At 34.7% G+C, this 12057-nt stretch overlaps 1 protein-coding gene across 1 annotated transcript in view; it reads right to left on the bottom strand.

Annotated features, from left to right (window-relative positions):
• Window positions 1–12057, bottom strand: part of CSMD1 (CUB and Sushi multiple domains 1) — a 1345565-nt gene that overhangs the window by 452743 nt on the left and 880765 nt on the right. Inside the window, 1 exon segment of the mRNA XM_019474454.1 lies at window positions 4656–4743. Coding sequence (XP_019329999.1) covers window positions 4656–4743 — 88 coding nt within the window.

Raw genomic sequence — 12057 nt, 5'->3', positions numbered from 1 at the left:
GCCCTCAAGATGAACCGCTCCATAATCTTCCCTGGCACCGAGGTCAGGCTGACAGGCCTGTAGTTCCCCGGATCCTCCTTCCGGCCCTTCTTGTAGATGGGCGTCACATTGGCAAGCCTCCAGTCGTCCGGGACCTCCCCCGTTAACCAGGACTGCTGATAAGTGATGGAGAGTGGCTTGGCGAGCTCCTCTGCCAGCTCCCTCAGCACTCTCAGGTGGATCCCATAATTCTTCCATTAAAGAAGGGGGCATCCTTTTAAAGCCGTATTTAACTTATTTGATCTGTGATTTCAATGGAAATCATCACTTCACTTAATTTCCAATTGTTAAAAATGAATGTTTTTAATTTCTTTTTTCCACATCTTTACCTCCCTAGTCACAGAGCAAATCTATGGGCACTGGAAATGTTTTGTTTTGTTTTGTTAATTCTTTATGTAAACTTTCAACAGGGGGAAGAAATCAGTTTCCTCTTCTTTCTTTTTCTATTTTAAATTTGAACTGTATCAAAGCAAAATTTATGCTTTTATAAAGAAGGCTAAAATTTGACTGAAAGAAGCTGTTTTTTAAAAAGAAAAAAAATCTCTAAGAAATACAAAAAATAAGAAAGTTAATTTAATTTTAAAAAGCTGTTTTGAAAATTTAAAAGCTATTTTTGTTACAAGTGTCAATGGAATTGTGGAAAATGATTGTATTTTCACAGTACCACATGTACCATATAATATTTAAGGAGAGCTGAAATGTCATTGTTTATATCCATTTTAGATTTTGTTTAATCTACTGTTTTGAGATCTCACATAAAAATAAAATGTGATACTGACCCCAAAATTGTATTGATTATGTTCTCATTCATCTAGCAAAGTTAGAATTGCCATTTCTCCCTCAAAATGAATCCAAATATCCACTGGATTTTTTTTAAATCACTGAAAATCACCTCCTCTGCTTCCGGAACTGAACAGAGTAAAAGCATGGCAGGAGGACAGAATGAAAAGGTTAATATTTCAATACCTTTTTGTTTGCTTTACGATATTAGAATGAATGCCATTATTATTCTGAAAATGATGAAACCCTTTTCAAAGAACTTGTCATCACTGAATCATTTGGGTCTCAGGCTGTCTTGAAAATAAACCTTCTGCCTTTCCATCAATCTCACTCAAAACATGTCTTTCAGTAGATTGGAAAAGATTTTGAATGATGTGCATTTTCACAAGTTTTAGTTCAGATTAATGTCCACAGTTGTCATTCTCCTGACAAGAACAATAGCTACTTCTGGTGTCTACACTTGCCTTTTAGGAAAAAAAATCATTGCCTTTTACGCTCCACAGTATTTTCACTACATTGGAGAAATGCAAGCAACAGCAAATATTTTCTCTTCTCTTATGGAAGAGCTTGATTTGTCATTTCAGAGAAAGAAAAACTAAATTCCAACCAAATTTTCTATTTAAATGTCAAGCTAGATATAGATAGCTAAACTTTAAGATAACTAAGGTATGCTTTAAATAGATAGAAAAAAAATAAGTTTACAATACATGAAAAACAGTTGCTGTTGCATAATCAGTTTTCAGATAACAAGTAGGGTTTAGGAGGAAAATAAAATTTTATTCTTTCTCTCAAATAATATTCAGAGGACCTAAACACGCACACGAATAATAAGTGATCAAGGAAAACTTATGTGTTTTATTTATCATACCTTATATGATGTTGCTTGTGCTATTTTTGAACACCTTATGCATTCATTTATCCCCATGAACAGAAAGATACATTAGGTGAAACTGAGAATATTATCAGAGGCTGAATGGGGTAAAGGAAGGAGGGGAATAGCCTTGCTCTGTCAATTGAGTAAGCATTGCTCATAAGTAAGCTCCAGACAATTAAGATACCTTCAGCCCACATTCATTCATAAGAGACTGTTCAAAATATAGTTAGGTATGTTTTGCGAGATTCCTTGACATTAGATTCCCTCAGATATCTTAAAATACACTTTGAGATTTAAGGTTCTTTTCAGCTTTCCCTCTTCTTGATATTTTCATGCACTGCTGGGAATTTTATTGTTGGACTCTCCCATGTTGGGGCTCACATGTTTGGATCTTTGGACCTGTCTCACCAAAATTATTTTAGATCCCTTTCTCTTTCAAATTACAGACTACAGTCTAGAGGGGAAAAGAAGTAATCCTCTCTCTTATGCTCTTCCAGCTTACCAGTGCTCTTAGACCTGCCAGTCAAAGTGCATGTGCTGTTTCTTCACAATTTTTCATATGCCACTGACTTGGACCATAACTAGATGAGAGTCTGCTTGGCCCACGGTGTATCATGAACACATAAAATCTGTACAAGATTCATAGATTCACAGAATAAATTAGATTGGATGAGGACATCTAGTCCAATGCCCCACTCCAAGCAAGTCCAGTTGGAACAGAGGGCTCAGGGCCTTGTTCAGGTGAGCTCTGAATGCCTCTCTATATGGAGATTCCACAAACTTTCTGGGAAACTTGCTCCAGTGTTTGACCATCCTCAGTAAAAACATCTCTTCCAGCTTACCAGTGCTCTTAGACCTGCCAGTCAAAGTGCATGTGCTGTTTCTTCACAATTTTTCATATGCCACTGACTTGGACCATAACTAGATGAGAGTCTGCTTGGCCCACGGTGTATCATGAACACATAAAATCTGTACAAGATTCATAGATTCACAGAATAAATTAGATTGGATGAGGACATCTAGTCCAATGCCCCACTCCAAGCAAGTCCAGTTGGAACAGAGGGCTCAGGGCCTTGTTCAGGTGAGCTCTGAATGCCTCTCTATATGGAGATTCCACAAACTTTCTGGGAAACTTGCTCCAGTGTTTGACCATCCTCATAGTAAAAACATTTTTTTTTTTTTTAATCCTGAATCTAGTAGTAATTTACCATATTCCAACTTATGTCCAATGCCTCTAGTCCTTTCGCTGTCCACCTCTGAGAAGTCTGGCTTTCTCTTCTCTACACTCTCCTGTTTAGTAGCTGTAGACAGCAACAAGGTCCTTCAGATTCTCTTAAGGCAGAGCAAACCCAGAACTCTCAGCCTCTTATGTCTCTGCTCAGGCTCCCTCACCATCCCGATCTGCTGAACTTACTCTGGTATCTACAGTTAACAGAGTGAGAAAGACCCCCTCAGGTGTGAATTCATGCTATTTTCCATTAAACATTTAGGCTACAGGGTGAACCCTTTCCAGAGATGCTTTTCTCTCTCCACTAATAACAGAGTGATCCTAGATGCTGCCCTTAATTCTTTCAACTAAGTATTTGATTTGGAGGAATTCAGAAGAAGAGGTATGCTCTGCACACTTTATGGCTATGAGGAGAGACTCAAGCAGAGGAGGGAAACTGAGGCATACTTGCACAAATAGTAAAGTAAAATATTCTCCAAAATAACAGTGGAAGTATACAGGTATCCCTCAGATGAATACATGCAGACACTTTAATATATCTTGAGAAAGAGTTATATTTTAATATCCCATTTTTACCTAGTCTTCTACCAACTGATGTTTCTCTCCTCAATACATCAAGCATTAATAAAGACCTAGATAAAAATTACATTTGTTTTCCTAAAACAACAGACCTTGGGACAGCAAGTGCATACTATATTTTTGTATCATACAGTTTTGCTTACAGCAGCTGTACTTGCCAAGTTGAATCAGAATATATAGAATGGGATAATAGCAAACATCTTCTGGACAGCTTGTCTTTCTCTAGCCTATTTATTGAAAAGCTTATTTCACTTCATTATTTTTTAAAACACACTTAACTGCTGCCCAGTTGCTAATGAAATCATGACTTCGCATATAACTGATTCTCTTAATGTTGGAGTTGTTTATGAGTTCTCAAACTCCTTTGAGGGTAAATAGAGAAAAATCCAAAAAGAGTAGGTCAATGAGAAACAGAATAGATTTTAAAATTATTTTTCACCTCAGTTATGCCCTAGTTTGGAAAAGCCTTGATTCAGGAGGCAGGTTTGATTAACTTGATTTCTGGAGTTGCAGAGAACTTTGCCCAATTCCTTCTAATTCCTATGAAATTTTCCTTTCCATTTACTCTTAGGTCTGGCTGTCCATTTCCTGCTGAGTAATCTAAAAATCTCTGCAGGAGCTGGAGGCTCCCATCTCCTTCCTTTGACCCTCTTCTCTGCCACACCTTGAAGTCTCTGCTTTTTTTCCCCAGCAGGGAAAGAGCAACCTTCCTCCTTTCTCCATAGGGGTCCATTTGACCTTGTCTTCTTTTTTTTAATGAATATAAGAAAAGCTGAAAACAAAAAAAAAGCAAGGAGATGGCATTCATCACAGCATCAGACACTGAATTTGCCATGTTTCCCAAGCTTTTTAACAACTTTTATATAGTGGGAAAACAGAAAATTCCCTCTGCTGCTTCTTCTATGCTGTCCAGAGAGTTCTGCCTTTCCTACACAAACAAGATTATTAAGTTCTAAAATTCCTATTTAAAATGCATTTTTTTAAAAAAGAAACAAACAAAAACAATTCAAGATATGCAATGGACTAGAGCTATTTTGACAAAGACTCACCACATTTAAAACTAGGGAAACAATACATATCTGTAGTTGCTTGCTCTGTATACATGTAACAGCAAATAACTTCCTCTTGGTCATATAGAAAACTAAATGTGCCTACCTGAAGTCAGAGCCCACCCTTTTCCCATTTTCAGGAATTCCAGGATCAGGACATGTGTCAGATGCAATTGCATCCCCACCCTGGGTCACTGCAAAGTAAAAGAAAAAAAAATTTAGACATGCAGCTGTAAATATGACTCTTCACTTTTCCCATACATTAACTTCCATGGCCCGAATTTAACCATATGCATATTCTTTTTTTTTTTCTTGAAACCATATAAATTATGACAAAAAAGGAACCCCATAGAATTGATTTCTTGGGTGTACTGTTTAGTTTTTTTGGTTATGACAAAAAAACCATGTTTTTCTTCCGTGGGAAAATAAATGATTGATTTCCCATGGTCAGTCATCTTTTTTTGGGTATACTAGGATCCACGGCTTTTCTCAGGCAGGGAAAACAACATTTCGTGGTCACCTTCTGAAAAATTCACAACACACCATTGTAAGATTAAGTTAGCATAAGAAAATAAAATTTCATTTAAGCTTCTGTCCATAATAAGACTTGAAATAGACAAAAGCCAAGAACTCAACTGTAATACAGAAATATTTTTATGAAGATAAAGTTCATCTTAAAAATATACAGAAAACCCCACAGAGCAATGCATTTGTAATGAGCTGGATATGTGCTCATGCAAATGAGTCTTAAAATCTCTATTTTGTGTTTTCAGGTAGGAATAGAAAGAGAAGGTATCCTATACTGTTCCATTCTTTTTGTCCTCCATTCTTTCTCCCTCCAGACGTCAGATACTTAAATAACACTAGGTATATAAATATATAAACTTACAGTCTTTTCAAAACTCAAAACAATTTGAACATTCAATTTCCACTTTTTTCTTCTTCATTTGTAAAAAGGTATTTAAGGCATATGTGGAATTCAAAGTAATTAATCATAAAGAAAAGACATAAAGTAACAGAGCACAACACTGAATATACAGAAAACCTGAATACACATGTGCTTTCTATCCTGCACATACACACATGTGTGTCCATGCATAGTTACACTCCTCCTGTCTTTCTGTTTCCTCTACAGAAGAATAGAGCTAGTAGAAATTTGTGGATCACATTTTTCATCTTAAAAGGTTTTGGGGAAACCCTTAAGGACAGGGCAGAACGTTCTTCCTGAATAAAAAAAAAGTTAGTTCGAATATTTTAGGTGCACAAAATAAATTACACAAACCTGAGTGGATTACAGATTTCAGCATTACAGCTGAAAGGTGATGAGAGATTAGATGTAAAAAGTGGCTGGGTTTCCCACACACTGATATGCTTTCAAATTGAATACAGTGGCAAAAAGTGGTGACAAGCAGGATACATACAATCAGATGGTAAGAGCTATAAATCTTTGTTTTGGAAGCATCAGGGACAATTAATTTATATAAAAATCCAAAGTTTTACAAGAGAAAATTTAAAGAAAATAAAAACTGCATTACAGCACTACAAAAATATAACTAAGACAAAGCACTTGTAAGTATCAAAATGCTTGACCTGAGCATAGTTTCTTCTTAAAGCAGAGAAACTGCAACAATTACACTATATTTCAACATTTGTCTACATTCTTTTTTTATTTTGGTATATAGAATGTTTTAAAAATATAGGAAAGGACAGGAATCATCTCTTTCTCCACAACTTTTTAACACTACTTATTGTATTGTATACTGTTTGTCCCATTTGTCCCAGAAATTTTTCTTTAAACTAGGTGAAGAAATTTTATCATAATCTCAGAAATGTTTTGGAAACACAATTAAAAATATGTTTTACTTAAAAAATTATTTCCTGATAAATAAAAAAAAAAAAAAGCATGAATAAAAATCCAGTTCAGCTGGACAAAAGTATAGCATCTGGAATTCACCATCTTGAAAACACTCCAGACCAAGAGCCCAATCCTGCTAATTTCACTAATATTATTTAGACTGACAAAGATTTTTTCTGTGTGTGAATAAAAGCTTTCAGAACAATCCTATACTAGCTAGTAAACATGCACTTTAATCTGAGAATTTAACTTCGTAGTTTCTTGGGAAGTGTCAGCATTGAAATGCTGTAACAGTCAAAAACTGATCTTGCTAGAAAAGCAGCCTGTTTGTACACTGATGTTCCTTAAAATAAATAATTTTCCTACTAACATTTCTTCCATTTTTTTCAGAAAAAATATTTGGTACTTTAGCACAGAATTGTAGCTGTGTTACTGGAAGTGAGATTCAATTTTGACTACTGAATCACCAAACCATGAAAATAAGTGATGTGACTGATATGGTTATTGACATATCAAGTTTACTAAACTTGAACCATATGGTAACAACTGTAATACAAGGTAGAGAACACTGCCTTTGCTATCATGTTTTAAGTACAAACACATTGCAATGAAGCTACCTCCTTTTACAGACATACATAGAAAATGCGTAAGTATTTTGTTTGGGACACCAATAAATGTTGACTGAGGCCTTACTCATAGCACAGAATGAAGTAACCTCCCCAGATGGACGACGACCTTTGCAAAATTTTCTTCTCAGCCACTACCTTCCTCTGTCAACACGTGCTCACACTAATATCAGGGAAAGGTAATTCAGGCTATCATTTACCCAGAGAAATACTGTCTCTTGAAACAGAGCAGGTATCATATGTCTGGAACACGGCACATCTTCCTGGATGTCTACAGGCCTTGTTAAACATGGCCCAGCTTTTAGCTTCTACTTTCCCCAATGAGCTGTCAAGCATTTTTTAACAGATGGTGGTTGCATGACATGCTGTCATAACAAAATAAATCCAATTCCCTGTAAACAAGTCTGTCTGATTTTATCTTTCCAGATGGGGAAAAAAAGGAACAAATTTCTCAAATTAGTGAAACCATTTATTTATTACTTTTAGTGGTTCAGAGACACCAGGGACTTCAGTGCGTTTATAAATATATGTATATTCTTTTAAATGTTAACATGATTAAAAACTTTACCTGCCACTATTTTGGAATTTACCTAAAAATTAGATTTTAAGATTTTAAGATTTTTTTTAGTTCTAACATTTGTTAGCATTCAGACTGAAAATAGATTAAAAGATGCCCAAGTGAATCCCTTTCAGAGACCTTTATCTTCCTCTGTTTCAATCCTGTCAGATTTCCCCTTTATCCGCAGCTATGAAGTATTATCCACTTCTACTGACATCTATAACATGTAGGACGAGAAAGTATCATCTTTGATTTGAGTATCTCACTTCCAGAATATGTTTAAACCTTGCAGCCTCTTTCTGAAAGCATCTCTTAGATGTGTCATCTTCTATTCATCCAGTCACATGCCCAATCTTTCACTGTTTTACTTTTAAAGAAAAAGACTTTTGTATGCCCTTGACAGACCCATGTCTTACCTGTTTGTTCTCTTTCAAAATTATACTGTATAAAGTTTCACTTACTAGGATGTTAGGTAATGCTTTTTGCATCTTTCTTCTGATTTCTCCTTCTTTATCCTAACTTAAATTGCTTCTTGTGACTTTCAACGCTCATTCACAGACTAGCTGTATTTTAACTATCACCTCAATTTTCATTTTAGAATTTTAACATTTCAAAACAATGAAGGTATTAAGGAAAATGGAAGGTAATTTTCCTATTTAAAGCTTGCAAAACTTAGAAATAAATATCAATTATGCAGAAACTTTGGCACAGCTGTGCACTAATTAGTAGCATTTATCTTAAAGCACTAACAATGTTCCTCTGTATTGTGAATATAAACTAAACATTTATAAACCTGTATTTATAACAAATAAACTTAGGACCAGCCTAAATAATACCAGCTTCTCTCAATATATTCTTAGTGCATTCTCAATATACCCTCTCTGTTTTAAAAAGAAGTTGAAGACTATATAATCCTGGCAAATATCAAAGTAAGATATTGTTTTACATAGGTAATTCTTCACACTGTATCCCAGTTGCACACAATTTTTCAAGGAACCATCAGCTAGAGAAAATGGTGTGCGTTCCATGAGACTAACATCAGAAAAACTATTTGAAGTCACAGGGTAGGGAGAACAGTGAGGAAAGATTCCAGTCAGGTTTATTTTTTTTTTAAATATTAGTTACTGTAGAGTCTAACAGAACTCTGCCTTTCTCTTTTTTTAACAGAGGGTTTGAGAACATCAAAGATGCTTCAACCACCAGATATGTCTTTAATATAGAGACAGAGCATTCTCAGTGGACGCAGCTTAACTCTGGAACTTCTCAACATGCCATGCTATTATATACTGCAAAACTTATGTATTCTCAGGCCTTTCTGCAGAAATAGTTGAAGAGAAGCTGTGAGCTCATTGACGTGATTGACAGCTTTTCAGTCTATATACAACCTCTACGGTTAAGACTGGTGATTTAAATTTCTATTTGAAAAAAAAAAAATCTGTTCTTTCTTTACTGACTGAGAATGAATCAAAAAGATTTCTTCCATTTTCTCAGTTGGGATCATGCAGACTGGAGTTTCCACAGCTTTGGAGGTCATCTTTATTGTTTTACTTGGTATATAACATAGTAAGAATAGAACTGCTTTAAGATGTTTCATATGTCCTGATTCTAACACAATTGATTTGAAAAAAAAAAAATCTGTTCTTTCTTTACTGACTGAGAATGAATCAAAAAGATTTCTTCCATTTTCTCAGTTGGGATCATGCAGACTGGAGTTTCCACAGCTTTGGAGGTCATCTTTATTGTTTTACTTGGTATATAACATAGTAAGAATAGAACTGCTTTAAGATGTTTCATATGTCCTGATTCTAACACAATTGTACGGAAGAAAGACTTGCAGTAACTGTAAACAGAAATCAGACTTCAAAAAGTTGTAATCACAATAATAAACAATTAGCAGATACATTGACATCCTAATTTAGCTCAGCATTTGGGAAATGTTTAACTTTAATCAGGGAGCCATATTAGGCAAGAGAAAGGGATGGTGCAACATACGTTTCATGCAGCAAGACGAGCAACATGAAATCTCCCTTGTTATAGTATCAGTTCTACTTCGGGCAAGCTGCCATGCTTTAGATGCATTTGGCATCTGAATATACATTAATGATCTACTCATGCTTATGTAAAGCATGTGATGAAATGTTTTGAAGGCCTGGACTTTGAAGCAAAAAATTATTATGTATAGATGCATTATACTGCATATATTTTTTCAGTAGCCATTAGGTTAGCAACAAATATTTGGCGTTCATGCTTCGGGCTGCAACACCTACAATTTTAAACTTAGCAGGTTTTGGCAGTCTGTCTGGCCATTTACTCATTCTCCTAGTGATATTACCAACCTATAAAAAGGTTCTGGATATTTAAAAAAAAAAAAAAAAAAAGATTACCAGGAACACTCATTCCTTTCATTCCTTCAATAATTTGTTTTGAATAATTTTCAAATTAAACCAAAAATTGCAAGAATCGCCTACAAGAAGGCCTTGTCAGATACTGCACAGAGGCTAGAGAAAACACCCTAAAATTCACCATGGAAAGATATTATAAGAAATGGCAGTTTTTCTAGCTCAGACTGACACATTTGCAAACTGAACAAGACTTTACAATGAATGAGTACTTTATCTCTCTATTATGACACAAATAAAAGCTGACATATGTAAATATCAAACTCTTTCCAGCCAAGAAGTCACACATAAGTGCAGTGACACTGTATCAGTGAAATAACAGATGCATTGCTTAAGGTGTTAGAACCACATCTTGATTACTTGTTAAGCTCCTTAGATTTACATTTATTTAAATTTTAATTTTTGAAAAGATTGATTCTTATTAAAAAAAAATCTAACAGTTCTGGACATAATTTTGGTCATTAAATAATTATGCTTCAAAAGTGAATCCAAAACATTTCAATTATTCTTTATCAAGTGTACTAGAAATTACTTTTTTCACATAGGAATGAATAATGTGGTCACTGGAAAAGAAAAAAAAAGACATATTTACTTAATGTCTTGACATGACAATAAAGGAGAAAAGGTATAAAACATTACCATTGTATAAAAGAACTGAATATACTGGGGTTGTTTTGAATTTAGGAAGTTGTAATTAGTGGATGAAAAGAAATATTTAAGAACACAAAAGTTTCAATCTGCAAATACATTCACAGGCAGAATTAATTGAATGAAATTTTCCACCATAAGTTGCTGCATTTGCTTTAAAATGTCAGTAACCCCCATCCTGAGGATAATTTCAAGCTTTCAAAGTTTTTGACTTATCCAGATCAAAATGAAAGAATGAATTTGAGAATAATTTTAATGGTCAGACTGCATATACAGCAGGAGGTCTTTTTTTGTTTGCAAAGACATTTATTAGGAGACTTCTCAGGTGTTGCACTTCTTAGCAGCACATAAGCTTTAGCCGTTTCAAGACAGTGCCTTACTGCAAATAATAGGGCAGCAACTTGGGATCATGATTAAACTTGCTTATAAACAATGTCTTTGCATACACCAAATCATCTGTATTAGATTTTATTTTAAAAACCGTGACACAGTCAGAAAAGGGCAAAACAGTTTGTTTCACATGAAAATATGCACAAAAAGTCACAGTTATTTTAATAATTTTGGCCTACATAATTTTGACTATGTTAGAAAAAGTGATAGTTTGTTTTGTCTCTTGACCTCTTCACCGAATTAGAGGACATAAATTGGATTTAAATCCTTTTTTTTTTCCTGATATCTCTTTTGCAGAAACACATACATAAAAAGTATTAAGTAGGAACTCTAATAATGAGATACAAGGGCATTACTTATACGGGTATATGAAAGTATATGCTTAGTGACAGATATTGTCTTATAATTAAATAAGATCTCAGACATGATAGAAAATACAGATATGAGCAGAAATAATAGCTGCAACCAAAATAACATGACAAAAATGATACATTTTTGGACAAAGAAATATAAAGAGTGCTATATAATATTTTTCCATACTATTTCATCCAGCCTTTTAGAAGACAGGAAGACTAGAGTTAGCAAAATGAGTTGATGGTCCATGTGCTACATCATAGGCTTTAAGTAACTCCTTCAGTAGAAGTAAAATAACACTGATCTGTTACATACAACTCAAATAAACCTGCATGAAACTTATTCTAATGAAGAAGCAATAGATTACTGAAACCCAGAAAGACAGAAAAGAAGAAAAAAATAAACAAGGAAGGACAGGTAATGAAAGTTTTGCAGTTCAACAAGGTAACTACTTTCAAGAAGCTAGTTCAAACTCTTTTTTCCTTAATTTACCTATGAATTGACAATAATGTTTAAATACTATTGAACAGGAAAATATGGTCATGTTGACACCAGATGATATAAGTGCATAAGGCTATTCTGGGCAGTTATACAAGGAGAAACGGTTATCCAAAACCTGCCCAGGTGTCATGGTTTAACCTCAGTCGGCAACTGAGCACCACACAGCCGCTCGCTCA

This window comes from Aptenodytes forsteri, unplaced genomic scaffold (genome assembly GCF_000699145.1).
Source record: "Aptenodytes forsteri isolate BGI_AS27 unplaced genomic scaffold, ASM69914v1 Scaffold100, whole genome shotgun sequence".
In the NCBI taxonomy this organism is placed as follows: domain Eukaryota; kingdom Metazoa; phylum Chordata; class Aves; order Sphenisciformes; family Spheniscidae; genus Aptenodytes; species Aptenodytes forsteri.
This window is presented reverse-complemented; position numbering and strand designations above follow the sequence as displayed.